Below are 21,485 nucleotides of genomic sequence, written 5' to 3'. Positions count from 1 at the left end.
GGAGGTAGCTGGGTTTGCCCACCATTACAAGATTTGATACCCTAAAACTGCCAAATTAATTACTTCATTAGCTAAATCTCTATTATCAAGCTAGTTCTGACCTCTATCACCACAGATGAAGTTTAGACTTCATGAAAAGTAAGCCAAATAGTATGTACTTTTTGGATACATAGTATTTTAATACATACTGCCTTCTTTTATTCCATTTCATATACATATGCACATTGAAGGCATGTGTGTGTGTGTGTGTGTGTGTGTGTGTGTGTGTGTGTGTGTGGGTGGGTGTTGGGTATATATGGGTTACACTTCTAGCTTTATGTGGTACTTTTGTGATTAATCCATGCTGTTGTGTTTACAAGCAGTTTTTATCCCATTGTGTGAAGTTGATTCACCCACTCTTCTGCCAATAGACGTGTGGTCTGTTATTTGATTTGGGCTAATACACACAAGGCTGCTGTGGACAATGATGGATAAGAGGTTTGGAGGAAACAGCCTTTGTTTTAATGTGGAGTTTCATTCTGAATTTCTGTTTAATCTTGAGCATCTGTCCTTTGGTGGATGGGCAGAGGAAAGCACAGGCACCTCTTTAAAGCTCCACCCCACTTTGCCTTGTTCTTGGGCAATATGAGATTTCATTGGCCCAATGAACCTTGATACTCTCAGGTTTACTGGTCTCTTGGTGTCAGTGGTTCTAGTGGGTGTAAAAGCCACGCAGGGCCAACATAAGGGGCACAAACGAGGTTAGTGCCATTCCTGGGGAAATATTCCTTCCATCTTGTGCTCACACTTACTTCTTTGATCTTCTTGTCCAAACCTACATTATAATAACCTCCAGCATAGACCATGTATCCATATAAGCGCCATTCTTAAATGGATATCCACATAAGCATTTTTTTAAAGTATTGATTTTCCAGCACTGACCTCAAGGCCATCCACAACACACAACACGCGGCTAAGGAACAGCTTTCCTGTCACCTTTCAGAGCCCAACACTTTTGGCTTCTTTGCTCTGGGGTTGCTCCTCATTCCCCAGGAGTCATGAGTTCTTTAGAGCTGCACCACCTGGCAGAGCCTACTGACGACCAGATAGCTCGAACCACCAGCACGCACTCCAGTCTCAAAGCAGGGTGTCCCCAAATGGACTCAGCTTCTCCACGTTGTAAAGGAACTAGGGATTCTTGGTTTTTAGGGACACTGGCCTTACCAATTAGACCACTTGAAGTGGACCAGACACTGGTTGAGCTCTGGGGGCAGAGATGCTGCAGCGCTGGTCCTGAGTGTGCCTCTGAGGACGCACTCCTTTCTACAACATCTGAGCCCGTGTCCTTGTCTGGGTCCTTTATTTCTCTCCGCCCCTCTGCCCACGTTCAATTAATTGTCTCCTTTCGGTCCCTCCCCACAGCCTCTTGTTAGCGCTCACTGGGTCGGGCGGGCAGGCGGAGTGGAGGCGAAGGGAGTGCCCGAAGCAGTGCTCACCTTGTGCCTCTGGCAGCGTCGCCGCGATGCCTGAGAACAGCTCTGCCGCCAATTGCTCTGAGGCCGGCGGGCTGGCGGTGCACCCTAGTTGGTCCGGGTCAGCAGGCGTAAGGCCATCAGGGACTCTCCGGGCTCCTTGGGTGGCTCCCACGCTATCTACAGTGGTCGTTGTCACCACAGCCGTGGATGTCGTGGGGAACCTCCTTGTCATCCTCTCTGTGCTCAGGAACCGCAAGCTGCGGAACGCAGGTAAGAGCAGCTTTCTCGGGGCTGGGTTCCTTGTGTGCCCTGCCACTGATTCGAAGCCTGAATCTTAGATCCTTTTGCATCCCACAAACACCCCCACGCTCCCACTTTCCCCCCTCAGTGCCGGGTGTCTCCATCCATTCATTTCATCCTGGTCCTAAACTTTGTTTCTTTGAAGTTAGAGGAAGTTCTGGTTCAGGGGTGCGAAGCTATTCTGGAACTTGCCTCTAGCAGCTAGCCACCCAGGACACACTTGACACACTAGTACCATTGTGAATTGAGCCAAGCTTTTCTTGTTTGTGGCAGGATGTGGGCACTGAAGGGTTGCATGCTGCTATTGGTGGCATTTTAACTGTTACTGCTCAGTGGGGCCCCTTTTGGCCACAGAAGCTCCCAACCTGTGAGAGACACCTCTCTCTCCGACTGCCAAACTGATTTCATACACTCGGTAATTAGAAAGCCCTTGCTGCAGGAGAGAGTGGACACTGCATGGATGTGAGCAGTGAATGGATGTGAGCATTCTGTTTGGCACTGTGTCAAAAATTCATCTAGTCACTGGAAGATCTAATTCCAAGCAAGGGTGTTGATTCAGACACTGCAGGCAGGGCTGGCTTTTCTGAATGAAGACAGAGTTGGGGGACTCACTTTGAGAACCACAACAATGATTTGGCTAAATCAGGTGGTAATTCTGAGAATATTTTTTTTTTCCTTTCCAGTCTTTTCCCAGTTCAACTTTTCCCCACAGGGCAACAAAACCAGGGGGGAGGAGCATGTAACTCATCTCCTGACAGGGTAGTGAGAAATGCTAGTCAAGTGACCTGAGAGGAACCCACTGTTAATCTTGTCATTCTTTTTTTTTTTTTTAGACAGGGTTTCTCTATGTAGCTTTGCGCCTTTCCTGGAACTCGCTCTGTAGACCAGGCTGGCCTCGAACTCACAGAGATCCTCCTACCTCTGCCTCCCGAGTGCTGGGATTAAAGGCGTGCACCACCACTGCCCAGCTAATCGTGTAATTCTTACCTTGCCTGGTAAGGTCAAGTAAAACGGAAAATGGCGTAAATATAAACAGTGGGAAAGCCTAAAGATGACTTCCTAAAATGCCAGGCCATTTGCAAAAGCCATTGCTAGTAAATGATTATAAATGTCTTGGGGATCTTAAAGATGGTTCTGAGGGTTTTTATCTACAGAGGAAGCCAGAAGGGAAGTATGAGTTTTTTAGTTGTCCTGTGGGAACCCTAACGTTGTTAAGGAGCATAAACTTCACACAGTCACTGGGGCTGGTGTTTCCTGGAATACCTTTTCAAGACCTCATTGCTGCTCTGGAAAAGAGACATGTGTTAGCAAAGAGTAAGTTACTGTCAGAATGTGTGTTTGCTACTTTTTTAATCACGCTGCCCTGGCACAGCAGCCTCAAACATTCATTTTCTGAGCAGGGAAGCAGAAGTTCAGCCACCCTAAGCTTTGTCCTTGTGGATCAGGGTGCCTAGCTAGCCCTCCAGGTCCTCATGCTTCACTCCTGGACATGCTGGGGGCCAGGGAAGCCTCTATGAGCGGAGGCTCCCTGTTCAGCCCTTAGGTTGTCTGAGGTTCTCCTGAGAGAAACGATTGAGGAAGTGGCCACTGCTGCTTCTAGCCTGTGGAAGATGAGAATCCCACTTCTCCTTCAGGCCACTTAGGACAGCCCCACCCTGTGCTCCCCACAGTTCCCAGCAGCCAGGAATAGAGAGCATGTGGAGCTGCTAATGCCTCATCCTATTTTTCTCTCTCTTGATGCCTGTGCTGCAGCCCAGCACTAGAGAACCAAACTAGCATGCTGTCCACAAGCATTTATTCCTGTCCTACTGGCAACTTCCACAGTCACGCATTAAACCAGTGTTTTCTGTCTTTCGTTTCCTCCTCTTCCTTCTCCTCCTTTTCCTCCTTCTCCTGCTCTCTCTCTCTCTCTCTCTCTCTCTCTCTCTCTCTCTCTCTCTCTCTCTCCCTCTCTCTCTCCCTCTCTCAGATGCTAGGAATGAACCAAAGAATCACATTCATTCCAGGCAAGTACTCACTGTGTGCCATGTGCCCAGCCCTTGTTTGTATGATGGTTGACTTTGCTGGTGACAGTCATTTACTTAATGTAGTATTGGCTTAAACTAAATGACCATGGTAAAATGATATTTCAAAATGTTCTGAAAACCTCCAACACTGTGAAAAGTGAGCCCCTACTCTCTCTTTATTAGCCATTTTTAAAGGAAGGGCAGGCTAGGCCAGAGGGAGTGTGAGACAGCGGTCACATTGTCCTCACAGTTAGGAAGCAGGAAGAGGTGAATGCTGCTTCTCAGCTCAGATTCTATCTATCTATCTATCATCTATCTATCTATCTTTCTTTCTTTCTTCCTTTCTTTCTTTCTTCCTTTCTTTCTTTCTTTCTTTCTTTATTTATTTATTTATTTATTTATTTATTTATTTTGTTTGTTTGTTTTTCTCTATGTAACAGCCCTGGCTGTCCTGGAACTCACTTTGTAGACCAGGTTAGCCTTGAACCCATAGAGATCAAGCTACCTGTACCTCCCAAGTGCTGGGATTAAAGGCATGCACTGTGACCACCCAGCTCAGCTCAGATTCTTGTTTTTATTCTGTCTAGGAATCAGTGCATAGATTGCTCCTTCCCACATTTAAAGTGAGCCTTCCCACATCAATTAATGCTATCTACAAACATCTATGTCCTGCAGACATACCCAGAGGTTTGTGCCATGGGTTATTCTAGATCTTGTCAAGTTGAAAATTGATATCAATATCAACATAAACCTTACGAAGTTCTGACTAGAGCATGGAAAGGTACATGGCCCACCTGAGGTCTCAGCATGCTTCCCAGGAGACATGAGGCCCCCTTACTGACTCTCACAAGGCCAACTGTTGTTGTGTGGTGAAATGAGTTCCCATTTCAGACAGAACTTGGGGACAGTGGGGGGCAGGTTCAGGGAACTGACCACCAGAAGGGCAGTCAGGTGTGTGTCACCCCTGTCTATAAGCCAGTGCTTGCCCACCGTGGCTTGTCCCCTCACATTATGCTTCCTGGGGCTTGCTAAGCTTGGGGCTCTCTGGGGAGCACGCATGGACTTTTGTCCTGCCTGCTTCACCTCCACCTTACCTGTATGTATGCTTTGTGGTTTGATCACTTCTTTTCTCTCCGGAAACAGTCTTCTATCAGGTCCTCTTCTCTACTCTTTCCTCCTCCCCTCTCCTTCTCTCCTAACCTCTCATCTAGCGTCCTCCACTACCTTCTCCCTTCCTACATTCTCTTTTCTGGACTCCAATTCCTCTCTCCTGCCCTCCCTTACCCTCTCCTGCTCTCCTTTACTCTCCCCTGCCCTTCTTTACCCTTCCCTCCTCTCCCTTACTCTCCCCTCCTCTCCCTTACTCTCCCCTCCTCTCCCTTACTCTCCCCTGCTCTCCCTTACTCTCCCCTCCTCTCCCTTACTCTCCCCTCCTCTCCCTTACTCTCCCCTCCTCTCCCTTACTCTCCCCTGCTCTCCTTTACTCTCCCCTGCCCTCCCTTACCCTTCCCTGACCTCTGTTACTCTCCCTTGCTCTCCTTTACTCTCCCCTGCCCTCCCTTACTCTCCCCTAATCCATGATATCCTCCTTCCTTTATTTCCCACCTCTCTACTTGCCCTCAGAGATATACACCAAAGTCCCTTATTTTTTGTTTGTTTGGTTTAAAAAGGGTTGTCTTAGTGAGGGTTTTTATTGCTGTGAAGAGACACTGTGACCACAGCAACACTTACAAAGAAACAGCATTCATTGGGGTGGCTTACAGTTCAGAGATTTGTCCATTATAATCATGGTACAACGTGGTGGCATGCTGGCAGATATGGTGCTGAAGAAGGAGATGAGAGTTAATATGTCTTGATCTGCAGGCAACAAGAAGTGGTCTCAGATACTGGGCATGGCTTGGACATATATGAGACTTCAAAGCCCTCTTCTACAGTGACACACTTCCCCCAACAAGGCCATACTTACTCCCACAAAGTCACACCTCCCAATAGTGCCATTCCCGATGAGTTTATGGGGGCCAATTAAATTCAAACTACCACACCCTTAATTTTGTGTCTCCCCTGATGCTTCCTCTGGATATCTTGCTTCTCCTGCTCCTTCCCCAGCTTCTAGAACCGTCCTTCCCTGCTAGTTGTGACACTCAGAGTCATACTCTCCTGGGACCTCGATTCCCTCACCTTGCCTGATGCAAATCCCTAGCTCTTCTTCCTCTTTTTGTCTCCCGGCACCTAAGTCTTGGGAGTCATTCTTTTCTTTCATCCCAGATGTGTTTGCTCTATTACAACATTTCTCACTCTGCCCTTTCCTCAGCTTTGTATCCTGAGAGTCTGAATCCCCTCATCTCCCCTGACACACACTTTACAGTGTTTTGATGGTTTCCCCACTCCTCTTCCTGGAACTATCTTGCCAACCTCTTACCTCCTCCATCCAAAGAACAGTCTCTTCCAGAGACTTCTTCAATCAGCTTGGCTACCTCACCTGCTCACAGCCTGTTGTCAAGTTCCCTGCAGGCCAGGCTGTCCGGTGCACCTCCGTGATGTCTACTCCCCCTTCCTCAGTCCCCAACTCAGCCTTATGTTTGCTATCAACCCTGTGAACGGTGTAGTGAGTGTCACACTCTTCAGGCCCCCATGATACTTGTGTGCTCTCCCCAACAGAGTAACTGCCCCCTCATCTCTCTTTCCATCCCTTCCTCCCTCCTTCTCTCCTTCCCAGCTTCCTGTCTAGTTGAATAAATACATAGACTTTTGCTCTGCTCTGTCCTCAGAGGCCTGTACACAGTAGGGACCAAATGTCCTGGAGAAAACAGCAGGCACAGAAGGACAGGAGAACCTCTGCTACAGTGGGTGGCAGAGACCTGGTCAACAGTACTCAGCTCAACACAGCAACTGACAGTTAATCATTGCATTGAGCAATGAAAGCTCAAAGAATACCTCATGCTTTCCTTGGAAGCTGATGTCTGGACCAGTCACAAAGGCATGCATGCCTGCTCTTGCTCCTGGGTGGCTGGAGTCCCTTAGCAACCTCAGCTATACCATAGTCTCTACACCTGTGCTTCCCATTGCCTCTTGGTGCATCCTTGATGGTCTGTCCTGAGCCACCTTAAGCTGTCTGAAGGGCAGGGGTAGATGGCTCCATGAGTAAGATACTTGCTGTATGAATGTGAGAGGGGCAGAATTCAGATCTCCAGCACCCATATAAATGCTGGGTGGGTGTGGTGGCCCACCTATAACATCAGCACTCTGGAGGCAGAGATGGGATCCTTGCAGCAAGCTGGCTAGCCAGACTAGCTGAATCCATCAATGAACACTAAGGTCAGCAAGACACCTTGCCTCGATGTGTAAAGTGGAAATCAGTCATGGACACTGATGTCAAGCTTTGGTCTACACACACACACACACACACACACACACACACACACACACACATCTATAAAACCGGGATTTCCTGCTATCACCACCACCATACAGTCTCCAGCACAAGAGGCTAGAAAATGGCACCCCTTCTGAGCTGCCAGCCTTTGTCTTCTCTCCGCCAGCATTGAGGGATGTAAAACAGTGTCCATCAACCCTAACTTTGTCGACAACTCACCCAGAGTTTTTTGTTACCAATCAGGAGCCATGATCTGACAATGGACTTTTGTGCTCAGCTGTGGTGTTGCTAGTGAGTGGATGCTGCCATTTTGAAAATTTTTAGCCATTTGTAAGGCAGAGGGCATCAGTGGCTGACAATTTCCTGGGAAAATATGGAGGGAGTATATTCTGAACACAGGCCCACATTCAAGGTCTGTTCTCCCCACTCGGATGCTTCCCTCAGTACCCAGTGGCACCCAGGGCTCTCACCATCTCTTACCCAATCGAGGGCTTTCCTAGAAGGTGCAGGTAGGCTATCCTTCCCCACTGGTACTGTGCAGAGACAGTGGCCACCCCCGTTCCTTCCCTATAAGGAAACACAGCATGTGATTGATACCTGAGGAAGGTGGGTGGCCCTGGACAAAGGCACTTGAAGGCCTGGAAAGAAATGTCCAGTAGACCTGAAGTCCACGGTCCCAGGAAGAGAGAGAAAGAAGAAACCCACTCCAATCAGCACTTAGCCTGCACTCAGGAAGATACCACTCAGTGACAGCTGTCTCTGTTGCTGAGCAGGATATGGGACACTTGTTATCAGCTTAAGAACAAACTAGGCCACCTTGGCCTCCCTCTCCAATGTTTCTGAGATCTCCAGCTTTACATTTCAACTCTAAGTACCTTATTATCTTTTCAGTGAGCAAAAATGAACATTTTTTTAATCTGTAACTATGTCTTTAGCTGCATAAGGAAGAGAATTCTTGTCTTTCTAGTTCTTCCCAGGGAGTTCTCCATTTCCTGGGGGTCATAGAGAGTTTCCTGTCCAACTGCCTTCATTCATTTCCAAAGCATGGCTTCCATACATACACATGATGTCCTTCAGGGCATGGCAGACATTGAGCATGGCTTCTGTAACTCACAGTGTAAAATGTGTATTGCTGGAGAGGTTAAAATTAGAGAGCAAATGTAGCCTCTGTGTTTGTGGAGTTGGCAATCATCAGGGAACCTCCCACCCTCTTTGCTGTCTTTAGTCATCAGGACTACTGTAGGCAAGGGCACAGCAGGCTGCAACGACTGTACTTATTTAAGGACACCCTGGGAAGTTCCCAGGAGGATTAAATCACCTGACTTCACATGTGTCAGAACACATCCCAACCTGAAACATGGCTCGACAACTCATGTCTTACCTCACAAGAATCCTATTCTGACCCAGGTGTCAAATGCTCAGTTCTTTCAGTACAACTAACAGTAAGACAATAACAGTGCTCATAGTCATAGTTGACATGATCATGATGGTTAACATTGTCAACTTGGCAGAATCAGGAGACAAACCTCTGGGCAGCCTGTGAGGGAGCTTCTTCATTAGGTTAATAGACATGGGAAGACCCTCCCTATCTGTGGGTGGCAGCATGTCATGGGCTGCAGTCCAGGGCCAAATAAAAAGGAGAGCTGAGCACCAGCACTCACCTCCTTTTGTTTCCCGACTGGAGATGGAATGTGGTCCATGCCTTTGCCATCATAATGGACCTCGGAAGCATGAACCATAAGCCCTCCTTGGAATTGCTTTGGTCAGGATATTTTTATGATGGCAACAGAGAGGTAACTTGGTATTTCTCAGGTGTCAGAAATCTTCATTTGAGAAAGAGACAGAAACAGGAAGTAGGTGAGTGGGAGGTGAGAGAGGAGAAAGAAAAGGCGCGAAAGTACATGCTAGAGTTCGATGAAAACCTACATATGGTGATCCAGTACCTATAAACAAAACACCAATAAAAACAAGGAAAAGGGGAAAACAGAGAATAAAAAAATAAAATTCTACAATCCTTTCTCTGAGGGATATTCCTGTCCAAGTGTTACTCAGTCTCTCTTTCCTTGAAGGCAAAGCTAATGAGAGAATAGGCCATCACTTTATTCTGCTGCAAAGAGCAGAATTTGCCCGGCTGATCTCCTCGCTGCCAAGGTCAGTGTCCTGTTTCTGCCCTTCACTTGTGATGAACACCAGTTCTCTACACCCTTGCCTTTTATTCCACTTCCATTTCCCCCCTGGCTCTCTTGTCTTCGGGTTCTTCTCCAGCCTTCTCTGTTAGAGATTTACATAACTGGGCACCTGCTTCTTCATCTAGGAGATCTAAATTGTCTGGTTAAACATGCAGGATTCTTACAGAAGTGCTGAGTGCATACCATTGAGTCTGGTGGCACATCCATTATCCTTGGTCACTATTGCATTTGTTAAAGTAATAAGATGGTGCTCATCATCACATTTTCCAGCTGATCGCTTCTGATGATTGTGAAGAATGTTTGTGACATCATAACAGTTATTCTTTCAAACACATGCATCTTATGTATCTTCCTATAAGTTTTTGAAACATCATCCTTAGTATTTTCCTGTATACTTTTAATTTATATAACTAAGGAAAGAACAACTTTATCTCAGCCTTTCTATGAGTCATCCTGACACCCTGAGGGTTTTTCATAAATAATAGGACTTCGGAAGAAAACAATTTCTACCCTCCAGGAAATTGAGAACATAATGAGATTACCTTACATGTATCCATCGCTTCAGTGCTTGTGAGAAAAGCAACTTTCTAACAAATTATCTGCTCAATCTTCTCAAAATTGCTTACACCCACAATGTTATTAGAATGCCTCCCATGATTCATGTTGACATTGCTATTGCTTATGACCTTTCACTGTAAGGTTCTGTTTGGCAGGTGCACTGCCAGTCTTGGGTGGGAGCAATCTGGTCGAAGGGTTTGGGGAAGTTGTTCAGCCTGACTAACACCATCCCTCTTCATTGTTTGACGTGGGACTTTTCCCACTTTGTTGTTCTGGCCTGGACTACCTGGGCTATTGTTTCTGTGTTGGTACATCATGACAGGTCTTTCTCTGAGCACCATGCCATGTCTTTCCTGTGTATGGAAGAGCACAGATGTACTGTACATCAAATAAAGGATGGAGGAAGACTTTGATCTGAAGGTGGTTAGCCCTGTTGCTCTGTTGACCACTGTGTGTCAGCTGTGGACTTCCCTCAGTATACCCTGCTTTCATTTGTTGGCTGTCTTCTCTGTGAGAGAATGGACGCCCATGGGTTGCCCCCCCCCCCCCCCCCCCCCCCGTTCTCTAAGCTCCCAGCACAGTCAGAACTGCTATGAGGAGGTTCTCGGGGATGCCTGCTGAGTAACTGACTGGCTCAAGTGAACACTGACTTGAAGCTCCATGCCCAAGGGTATTTTAAACACATGGAAACTCTTCAGAGTTCAGAAGGTGAACAAAAGAGTGGCTGAGGACAGGGGTGGCTTTGCCTTTCAGAGTTCTGTCTGATGAAAACTAGACAGTGTAGCGCTGACCACCTCCTCAGAAACAGAATTCCCAGAAAGGAGACGGGATAAGAAGCTACTGTGGTGTGCTTTACCTGTGAATAATGGAGGGGCTCTGCTTCAGAGAATATAAGCCTGTTGTGGCAGCCCCTTCCTACCGACACACCTTGTCTGACAGAGGCAGGCAGGATGAGTCACTCCAAGACTTGTATAGGAATGTTTATTACAAGCCGTTGCACACAGCACAGAACAGAGCTGCAGGCTGTCTGATTGATCTCTCATCTGGCTGGGGAAGAAATTGATGCAGCAGGGATCTCCTCCCAAATATCATCCTGAGAGACTCCAGCATCTCAGCATCTCACAGATGGCCGGCAATGTAAGATCGGCAGTCACCTAATTGGGATTCATGCCAAGAAAGCTAGAAGACAGTAGGACCGCTGGGCAGATGACTCTCCAACAGGGATTGGTGGATTTCAGCTTTTTAGGAACAGCCGGCTTAATAGGGGAGAGTAATTGAATCACTTTCCACGTGGAGCTAACGTGTTCTGCACGCTATTTACAAGCTGTTTAAAGCCTCTGGGGCATTATTAGGGGACAAGCTGCATTAACACAGCGGTGCCTGCCTTAGCTTTCCCAGAGAAACAGCTGGCAGAGCTGGCACCAACTTCCAGCCACATTTGACTTTTTCTGTCACATTTGTATATTCCAAACGCCTATTTGCTGTCCATCCAGAAACCATCAGGATCTGCAGCAATTGACCTTCCTATATTGGTAAAAGGGAGTGTTCTTTAAAAAACCAACACTGTGAAGAGTGTGGGGGGTTATCCAGCAGGAGAAGGGGGTGGTGAAGAAGTCACAGAGAAAGTTCAATCATTGCCCAAATGCCAAATTCCAGAAATGGGCAGAACTAAGTGTACCTCAGGCTGTTCCCACCTCCAGCACCTTCTCCAAACTTCAAAAGGAGCCTTAAAAATCCCAGAATAAAGCAATTCTTATCTGAACTGGGTTATGAGAAGCAGTCCCTGCTTCTGGGAACTCAGGACAGTTTGAACATCAGCTGCTTTCCTGGTTGCTTTGACAAGACTAATAACAAAGACTTGAGGACCAACGGTTGACTCCTTAACTGCTGGGAGTGTGGCTGGTGGGGAAGGGACAGTGCAGGTCATGACTCACAACCACACCTCAATCACAGAGAGAGGCAATGGATCCTCAGTCTGGGATCCTAACCCATGGGATGGTGCCACTCATATTCAGCTTGTGTCTTCTCTGCTCAGCTGCCCTAACCTAGAAACACTCTCAAGACACACCCAGAGATGTGTCTGTCCCTTAGTGGTTCTGACTCTGCCAGGTTGACAATGAAGATGAACTGTCATGGCCAGGAAGCCAAAGGAGCCAAAGGCTGCTGCTGATGGTGGAGACAACCACCAGGACTGGAAATGAAACTCAGAGACACCAACCAGATCTGCCACATGGCGCACGGGTCCTCAGATGTGCATTTCTCACCTTGAAGTAACAACTGGAAAGAAAATGAGTCTTAATCCACAAAGTAAATAAAACCCTCAAATAACAGAACAGGATGAAAGGCAGCAGATCATTCAGGATACACCATCCCTAAACAACCTCCCTGTGTGGTCCTCAGACCCCGGGCCATGCTCCCTCTCACCCCATGCTCCTTGCCAGGGTTCACTGGCAACCTCTCACATGCCCTGGCCCTCTTTGATCCTGTCCTGCTCTGGATGCCGGCATAATCCTGAGGTCCTGAGAACTTCCATAGTATGATGGGACTAATTTTCTCTCAGTTCTGAGCTAGACTGACCTGGAGCTTTTGAGATGAAATAGGCACTTCTGCAGGTCCCTGCCCAAGGCACTCTATACCACACAGTCTTCTGACAGGCTGGAGGCAGCCCTTTCCCAAGCTGTGTTTTGACACATGCAACCAGGACACCATGTCTCTATACCTGTCCTAGAAGCAGTTATTTGAGACCATCCACTTCACTGGGCATTGCTCTCATTATCACACCTACCACAAAGTAGGGTAATTATCAGTGCTTTGCAAGTTACCAAAGGGAGTCAGTGAGCACGTGAGTAGACAAGTATGGATGCAATTTGAGTCCTCGACTCTGTCTCTAAATGTCATTTGGTTTCCACTCCCAGTGATGATGAAAGCATTTCAGAGAAGCATAAAACGTTGTGTGCATATCTGTGTAGTGTGTGTGTGTGTGTGTGTGTGTGTGTGTGTGTGTGTGTGTGGTTTCTGTGTAGAAATGCACAAGCCTGTGTGGGAACAGAAGCCAGAGGTGAACCTTGGGTATCATTCCTGTATTCTCAGGTGCCATCCACCTTATGTTTCAAACAGGATCTCTTAGAAATGTGGTGCTCGCTGATTATGCTGGACAGCTAGTCAGCGAGCACCAGGGGGTCTGCCTGTCTTTCCATGGAATTACAAGAATTATCCCTACACCTGGCTCTTTTTCTTTTTAAAGTGTGGGATCTTGGAATCAAACTCAGGTGTCGTGCCTGAGTTACAAGCATTCTACCCACCAAGTGATTTCCCTCCACCCCCATAAGTAATGACCACGAATTGTAGGACCTCTACTAACTAACTACTAACCTGTGTTTCCTGCTTCAGGTAACCTGTTTGTGGTGAGTCTGGCCTTGGCTGACCTGGTGGTAGCCTTGTACCCTTACCCACTGATCCTGGTAGCCATTGTCCATGATGGTTGGGCCCTTGGAGAGGCCCACTGCAAAGCCAGTGCCTTTGTGATGGGCCTGAGCGTCCTTGGCTCTGTCTTCAACATCACAGCCATTGCCATCAACCGCTATTGGTGCATCTGTAATAGTGCAACCTACCACCGCGTCTGCAGTCACTGGCGTGCTCCCCTCTACATCAGCCTCGTTTGGCTCCTTACTCTGGTGGCGTTGGTGCCCAATTTCTTTGTGGGGTCCCTAGAGTATGACCCACGCATCTATTCCTGCACCTTCATCCAGACAGCCAGCACCCACTACACTGCGGCCGTGGTGGCCATCCACTTCCTCCTTCCAATTGCTGTGGTATCCTTCTGCTACCTGCGAATCTGGGTACTGGTGCTCCAGGTCCGAAGGAAGGCCAAGGCTGAGAGTAAGCTGCGCCTGAGGCCTGGTGACTTGCGCAGTTTCCTAACCATGTTCGCAGTGTTTGTGGTTTTTGCCATATGCTGGGCCCCCCTCAACTGCATCGGCCTTGCAGTGGCTATTAACCCAGAGGTGATGGCTCTCCAGGTCCCAGATGGGCTCTTTGTCACCAGCTACTTCCTAGCTTACTTCAACAGCTGCCTTAATGCCATTGTCTACGGGCTCCTGAATCAGAACTTCCGCAGGGAGTACAGGAGGATCCTCTCGGGCCTCTGGAATACTGGGTGCTGCTTCCATGATACTTCCAAATGCTGCCTTGCTGAGGAGCTGCGGAGCCCAGGACCGCCTGCTGTCAGGGCTCCCATGCCTATCCAGGAGGGTGCTCTCTAGACTGCGTCAAGTACATGGACATAGCAGTAAAGCTTTGAAGTGGGGGAGTGTAACTTGTGTCCCAGTGCTGTGCACCAATCTGCTCGTATCACAGTCCACAACTGGTGAAGTCTGGCAGGTGGCCAAAGCACAAACCTGCAGACACTCACTCATGGTGCCAGGTTGGACACTGGATTCCAAAGGGCACAAGCCAAACCCTACCCATGAGATGCTGCTTTGACATTAGTAACATTGCCCTGTTACTAATGTCCCTGAAGGGCCAGCAGGAAGAGATCTCTTTTGATTACCTGGGCTGAAAGAGAAAAATCTACAGTACTGAAGGTGGGTGACTTCCAGAAACCCAGGAAAAAGGCAGGTGCAGAAGGTCCTACCCATCAACCTTTCCTGCACATCACAAATGTACCATACTGTATCCATATCCATCACGCATATACACCAAACACACATCATACACATATACATGAGACACACACATGCATACTCACACACCATGTGCTTGTACACCAGACACATGAATACCAAGCACAACCATGTACCACATATACATACAACAAGATTAACACCACACATATACATACTACATACATTTACACCAGAAACACATCACACTCATATATACCAGGCATATACCCATAAAACACATACCACATATACACAAAACATTCACCACATACAAACAGAGCACACAAATAACACATGTGCACACCATGTTGTTTTCTTCAGATATTAATTGAAGGTGCTTGGTGAGTGTAGTCCAGCAGGAAAACCATGATGCCTGTCCTCTAGGTGGTCAGTCTATTGACAGACTGCTATAAGCAAAAGCTGGAGGGTGTTTTCTTTGTACCAGTCATGTGATTGAATGCTTGATATGTACTATCACATCTAATCCTTTCAAATAGATACTATTATGTGTTTGTGGAGTAAGAAACTGAAACTCAAAGAACTTAACTGATGAGGAGAGTCCAAAAAGGTGCTAAGTTCAAAGGCAGGTATGGAGCCAGGCCTGTCGGCACCCCACTCTGCCCCTGCAGACTTGGGAACCAGTAGCAGAGATGCATTGAGCTAGGTTATGTATCTTATATGCATGTCGTCCACAGGGAAGGACAGTCACCTCAGCTGGCCATGGGGCTTCCCTGGAGGCAGAACAAGGGGGTGCTGGTGTGCTTCCGGCTCAGATCCACAGCACATCTTCACCTTCCCTGACGTGGGAAAAGCCCAGCCTGGGCTGAATGCTTAGACACCTGGTTACCTGGGCACTCCTTAAAAATGTGAATTCCCACTGGGCGGTGGTGGTGCAGGCCTTTAATCCCAGCACTTGGGAGGCAGAGCGGATCTCTGTGAGTTTGAGGCCAGCCTGGGCTACCAAATGAGTTCCAGGAAAGGCACAAAGCTACCCAGAGAAACCCTGTCTCAAAAAACTAAAAAAAAAAAAATTAATTAAATTAAATTAAAAAAAAAAATGTGAATTCCCTGGACCCTGCAAATAAATCAGTTGTGGAAATCAGAGTCTGATATTAGGGAACCATTACAGGAATGATTAGGGAAATGTGTGGCACCTTTGGTGACTGAGGGTGGATATTCCCACTTAGGGAATGCCACAGTTCACACCTCAGTCTCACAAAGCCTCCCAAAATGCTCAGGCTCCATGCACTGAAGGTGGGTGGAGGTCAAAGTTGACCTCCTTAGGCAGATGTGACTCTGGCCTCCTCTCCAGACACCAGACACAGAGGTTTCCTGCTACCTCAGCTCTGAAAAAGAGGGGGTCATCACTTGCTTGTCATCACCTGTGTCTCCTACTGCTAAATGTGTGCGCATACTCAGTAAATACAGGCAGAAGGAATACAATCTACCTTCATTTTCCCAGCCTATCCATGTCGCTGGTCCTGGCATGTAAGTCTAATAACCAGGACCTTTTCTTGTGTCCCTAGGATGAACCAGTGTCCTAGAGAACAAAGGAAAGCAGAGAAAGTCAGAGCATCAGGCCATGAGGTGCATACTCCATGGAATGGTCTCACACCACTGGCCCTGAGTTTAAACAAGGACAGTCATTCAAAGGGTGTAGAGATGACTCGCCTTCTGCTTGATGGACCCTACAGTCTCTGCAAAGATGTTTCCCGGCCATCTTCCTCCTGTGACCTTCTGGGGAACACCTTTCTTGAGCTCTCTAGGAAACCCTCAGCCTTCAAGGGACCTCAAGTTCAGGTGCAGACTTCTGACTGGGTTGACCTCTGAGGTCATCCAGCACTTTGGCCACCATGGATCAGGACACACGCAAGTACACCTATACCTTGTCAGAGACACACTTAGGACACAGAAAGTCACAAGAGACAGACAAGTTTTCCTTAACAAATAATAGCCAACCAGATATGCTACAAATCATTGGTTAAAAAATAAAACATTAGTATGCAAAAATAAATAAATAAAGTAAAATCTGAACTGTTTACATTTTCCAAGGTGGAGACAGTTTTAAGATAGGATCTCATGTAGTCCAAGCTGGCCTTGAATTGGTTATGTAGCTAGCTGAAGATGGCCTTGAACTTCTGTTCTTCCTGTCCCCTCTACTTTCTGGGTGCTGGAATTACAAGCATGCTTGCTGCTACACTTGGCTCAGAGGAGCAAATTTTAAAGTGTGCAGTGTGCCAGTGTCAAGTATGAACTCAGTGTACAGCAGAGCATTAGGAAACTTCCATGTGCAAAATCGCAACCTTCTCCACATAAGCCTACTTCCTGCTCTGGGGAGTGATTTCTTTGGAAGCTCTTACTTGAGCTTATGCAGTACCTGTCCTTCTGTGAGTGGACTTTTCACAGGGGACAATGTCCTGTAGGTTCTGTTGTGACTTTGCTTACAGTGATATTTCCTTCCTGGGTAAGGAAGAATGACCAACCTACTGCCCACGTCCACTACACCGAACTGGCACTGTGACCCACAATTTCAGTTCTGAATATTCACCAAGAAGAGGTGAAATCAAGATTTCAGTGACTTAGGTGCACACCTGTGTCTGTGGTGGTATTGCTCAAAACAGCCATGATGTGGAAATGGCTGCTCTATCCAAATGTTCTGATACTACTGGGCACTTAGATGAATTTCAAGTGTTGGTTCCATTCTTTGTGTTTTAGGGAACTGTCACGCTGTTTGCCAAAGTGGCTGCACAACTTAAGTGCAGCAAAGTGCTCAAACTCCAGCTCCCACACCTCCTTGCTAACAATGGCTACTTGTTCCACTTTTATCTTTTTCATAATGACTACCATCCTAAAAGATAGGAAGTGACTGTAGCAAGAATCTTAAAAGGTCTTATTAATAAAGACAAACCTGAAGCCGGGTATGGGGTGAATGCTGGAAGATCAGAGAAGCAGAACAAGCCACCTCCTCACCTTGCCAGTTCCTCAACTGATTTTGTTTCCTCAGACTGGAAGCCTCTGAGTCCTCATCCAAATGGTTCGCAGCTGAACTGCTGCTAAAAGCTAAAAGCTTAACTAATTTCTAATTCCTGGTTCTCACGCCTTATATACCGTTTTGTTCCCTGCCATCACTTCCTGGGATTAAAGGCATGTGTCACCATGCCTGGCTGTTTCCAATGTGGCTTTGAACTCACAAAGATCCAGACAGATCTCTGCCTCTGGAATGCTAGGATTAAAGGTGTGTGTGGCACCATTTTCTGGCCTCTGTATCTAGTGGCTGTTCTGTTCTCTGACCCCAGATAAGTTTATTAGGGTGTACAATATTTTGGGGAATACAATATCACTACAAGTGACTACAGCTTTTATTTGAATTTACCTACTGCTCAGTGATTCTGAGCACCTTTTTGGAATCCTGTTGCCCATTCTTGCATGTATTCAAGTTCAGCTATAGACTGAACATTTATGTCTCCACCCCAGACATCTCAAGGACCCATTCCCAGTGTGAATGGATCTTGAGGAGACACTAGGAGAAACAATTAGCGCATGAGGGCAAAGAACCAGTGACCACGATCATCACTGCTGCAAACGGAGATCTCTGAGAGCTCATGCCTCTTCTGCCACATGAACTCAAGTGAGAAGAGTCAAGCTGCAGCCTGGATCAAGGACTCCTTGGGTTGTGCAACTGCCAGAAACTAACTTCTGTTGTTTATATATATAACAACACACAAAGTCTGTGGTATTTCATAAAAGCTTCTAAGCCAAATGAAATAAAGTACATTCTCTCTCTCTCTCTCCCTCTCTCTCTCTCTTAAACTTTTGGGGGATGTTTGCTTTGGTTTTGACTCTGATTTTGGTAATGACTTGGAGTTACCTTCAAAATTGCATGTTGTATTACTTTTGAGAAGCAATAATATAACACATATATGCATGCATTCTTTAGTGATCAGACTAATTAGCAAACATAACCATCACCTCAAAGTCTCATTTCTTTGTGTTAAGATCATTCAAAATCCCATAGGGTATCTGCTCACTCTGTTTCCTTTGCTCTGCAAATGCTTTCTAGCTTGACACCATCCTTCTTATCTATTTTGTTTTTGTTGTTTGTGATTTTTATATCATATCAAAGAAATAATTGTTCAGACCAATGAGATTCCCTCACCCCACACACATTTTCCTCCAGGAGTTTTATAGCTTCAGATCTCATATTTAAGCCTAGTCCATTTTGAGTTGACATTTGCACATGGAATAAAACAGCTGTCTAACGGGTGAGGAAATACTACTGTCTGAAAGGATTAGAAGGATTAGGAAATGTGGGCTTCTTGGAACAGGTATGTCACTGAGGGTGGATTTTGAGATTTCAAAAGCCCATGCCAGGCCCAGTCTCTCTCTCTGTCTTTCTGTCTCCCTGTCAGTAACTAAGAGCAATAACCTTATGCACAAGGAGAGAGACAAAGACAGACAGAGACAGAGAGAGCATATAACTTTTAAAATTATAAGATATGCAAAGATGGTAGAGCACATGATTTGTAGATAAAAGCAAATCCATTCACAGAAGAGATGCACAGAGAGTTGCTTTTAGAAAGTGTTTTAAAGAAATATGAAAAAAGTGTGTTTAAAGAGGTGTTGGGGAAGGGGAGACACACGTGATGAGAATTTTCAGAGAAGTAAAAGCTATGTTTGAAGACAGAGACATCCAAATGAAAAAAGTGGGCAGATGTGAACATCCTTTTGAAAGACAACAGAAAACCACATGCTGCAGAGACAAGGGCTCCAAGCAAACACACAGGACAAAGTTTCACAGGGCACATCTTGGCTGGGCTTTCTCTTGATGTGAAAAACACAGTGACAAAAACAGCTTGGGGAGGAAAGGGATTATTTCCACTGACATTTCCACATCACTGTCAATCATCGAAGGTACTCGAGGCAGGAACTGGAGGCAAGAACTGAAGCAGAAGTCATGTAGAAGTGATGATTACTGACTTGCCCCTAATGGCTTACCTGCCTTCTTATACTATCTAGGACCACCAGCCTAGGGGTGGTACCACCCTCAGTGAGTAGACCCTTTCCCATCAATCATCAATCAAGAAGATGCCGCTCAAGCTCACCCACAGGTAATCTGGTGGGAGCATTTTCTTAATCCAGGTTCCCTCTTCCCAAATGACTCTAGTGTGTCAAGTTGACATAAAACTAGCCAGCATAGCACACATCTGGCAGGGACAGGCACAGGCTTCTGAGAATCACACCGGAAGACATCACTCCAGGGATTAACAGAGACAGCCCTGTGAGGTACTGTCTGCCAGGGAAGCTCTCCTGAGCCCCACTGTCTAGTATTTTAGTCAGTCAGTCACATAGGAACCCTCAGCCTGGAACTGACCACATGAAAACATATGACCACACAAACTTTGCTTGCAAATGTTTATGGCATCTTTCTCACAATTACCAAAAACTTTAAGAGCCTAATACTTAAGAAAAAAAATGAATGAATCCCCATTGTAGCTTGAATTGTAATTGATCTTAATAATAAAAACCTGGAGTCAGATATCAGGGTGAAAGCTGAAAGATCAGAGAAGCAGAGCAGCAGCCACTAGAAAGACTTCTTACCTCCAGGAATCCTGTCTCTACCCTGCCTTATCACTTCCTCTCTGCCCAGCCATATCACTTCCTGTTTCCTCCTCCCAAGTGTGTGCCACCACTGCCTGGCCTCTAATAGCTAGCTTCGCACTCTGATCTCCAGGCAAACTTCACTTGTGAGAGCTCAAACAAAATATCACCATACTCTGCTGTCCTTCATGCGTTTCCAAATGCATTTTCTGGTAAGACTGTAGCAGTTCAGAAAAATGTAAATGTTGGTTTTTGGAAAGTGTACCATTTTCTTAGGACATGTTTGCTTGCTTTTTTTGTGTTTGTTTTCAGTACTGTGGGTTGAACCCTGGGCCTCATACATAGTAAGGGCTCTACCACAGGGCTCAGTCAAACATACTGTTGGTGGTGGGGTAGTAGTAGTAGTATTTATTTGTTTGTTTCTTTGTTTCTTTGTTTGTTTGTTTAGAGGCAAGGTCTCAACACTAAGTTGCCCAGACTGCATTCAAACTTGGAATCCTATGTCAGCCTCCCAGACAATTATAGGCTCACATGACCAAAGCCATCTAGCAAAGGGAGTATGTTTCTGGTAGAGCTAAATCTTGGATGCAGTTTAAAAACTATTCAGGTTTTGGGCATGCCTGATAGAGTTGTTCTAGGTCTTTACCATAATTAGTATCACCAGAGAAACTGGAGTGAAATGAAGAGCACCCAGGATTCCCACGGCCTCCTTAGCTCATGGCAGGGCTGTCCCTGACATCCTGCTAAATCACAGGATTCTCGTGGCAGGCCACCAAGGCTGAGAACTTTGGCTGGGAGGACAGGTTGGTTTTCCTGTGTGTCTTACGGATTGGCTTCTGACCTCCAAGCCAGGTCTCTACAGCACAGGCTGAATGGAGTGCACAGCTTCCCAAGAGTGATGTTTGGAAGAAAAACAGCCATTGGAAGCACAGGTTTAGTTATGCCTCACTAGACAATTGTCTCTTAGCACACACAATGGCAGAAGAGTAAGTGTAAACGATTCATTCAGCAAACTCTAGCAAATAAATTCAGGTAGCTAAATTTATAATTTTCAGAAATGTATTTGCAGTTTTCTGAGGGAAACTGCATTAAATTATCAAATTAATATTTTATTAAAATTATTTAGTTGATTTGCTTTTTCCAGTTTGTATAAAAAAAGATTTTAAAACATAAATAGTTACATAAGGGATGTAGATTAGCCATGAAAACAAACTGAGAGATAAATATATAGCTATGAAACATATAGTTTTAAAGAATATGAAAGAGAGCTGGGGACATAATTCAGTGGTTGAGGCACTTGCTGGGCAAGCATGAGGGCCAGAGTCTGGATCCTCAGAAACCCA

The 21,485-nt window shown here is 46.2% G+C and overlaps 1 protein-coding gene across 1 annotated transcript; it reads left to right on the top strand.

Moving 5' to 3' along the window:
- Positions 1 to 1,401: 1,401 nt before the first annotated feature.
- Positions 1,402 to 15,474, top strand: Mtnr1b (melatonin receptor 1B). The gene is made up of 3 exons (XM_036191856.1): positions 1,402 to 1,724; positions 13,271 to 14,189; positions 15,465 to 15,474. Exons 1-2 carry the CDS (start codon positions 1,502 to 1,504, stop codon positions 14,140 to 14,142), a joined length of 1,095 nt encoding a protein of 364 aa, XP_036047749.1. The 5' UTR covers positions 1,402 to 1,501; the 3' UTR covers positions 14,143 to 14,189; positions 15,465 to 15,474.
- Positions 15,475 to 21,485: the final 6,011 nt, after the last annotated feature.

This window comes from Onychomys torridus, chromosome 7 (genome assembly GCF_903995425.1).
Source record: "Onychomys torridus chromosome 7, mOncTor1.1, whole genome shotgun sequence".
NCBI classification, from domain to species: Eukaryota; Metazoa; Chordata; class Mammalia; order Rodentia; family Cricetidae; genus Onychomys; species Onychomys torridus.
The sequence above is the reverse complement of the archived record's forward strand: the minus strand, read 5'-3'. Positions and strand labels throughout refer to the sequence as shown.

Bases quoted from the DNA above. Each gene is read 5' to 3' on its own strand.
- Mtnr1b (XM_036191856.1), top strand. From the start codon at position 1,502: ATGCCTGAGAACAGCTCTGCCGCCAATTGCTCTGAGGCCGGCGGGCTG. The intron at 1,725-13,270 runs GTAAGAGCAGCT...TTCCTGCTTCAG, and splicing joins CCGCAAGCTGCGGAACGCAG to GTAACCTGTTTGTGGTGAGT.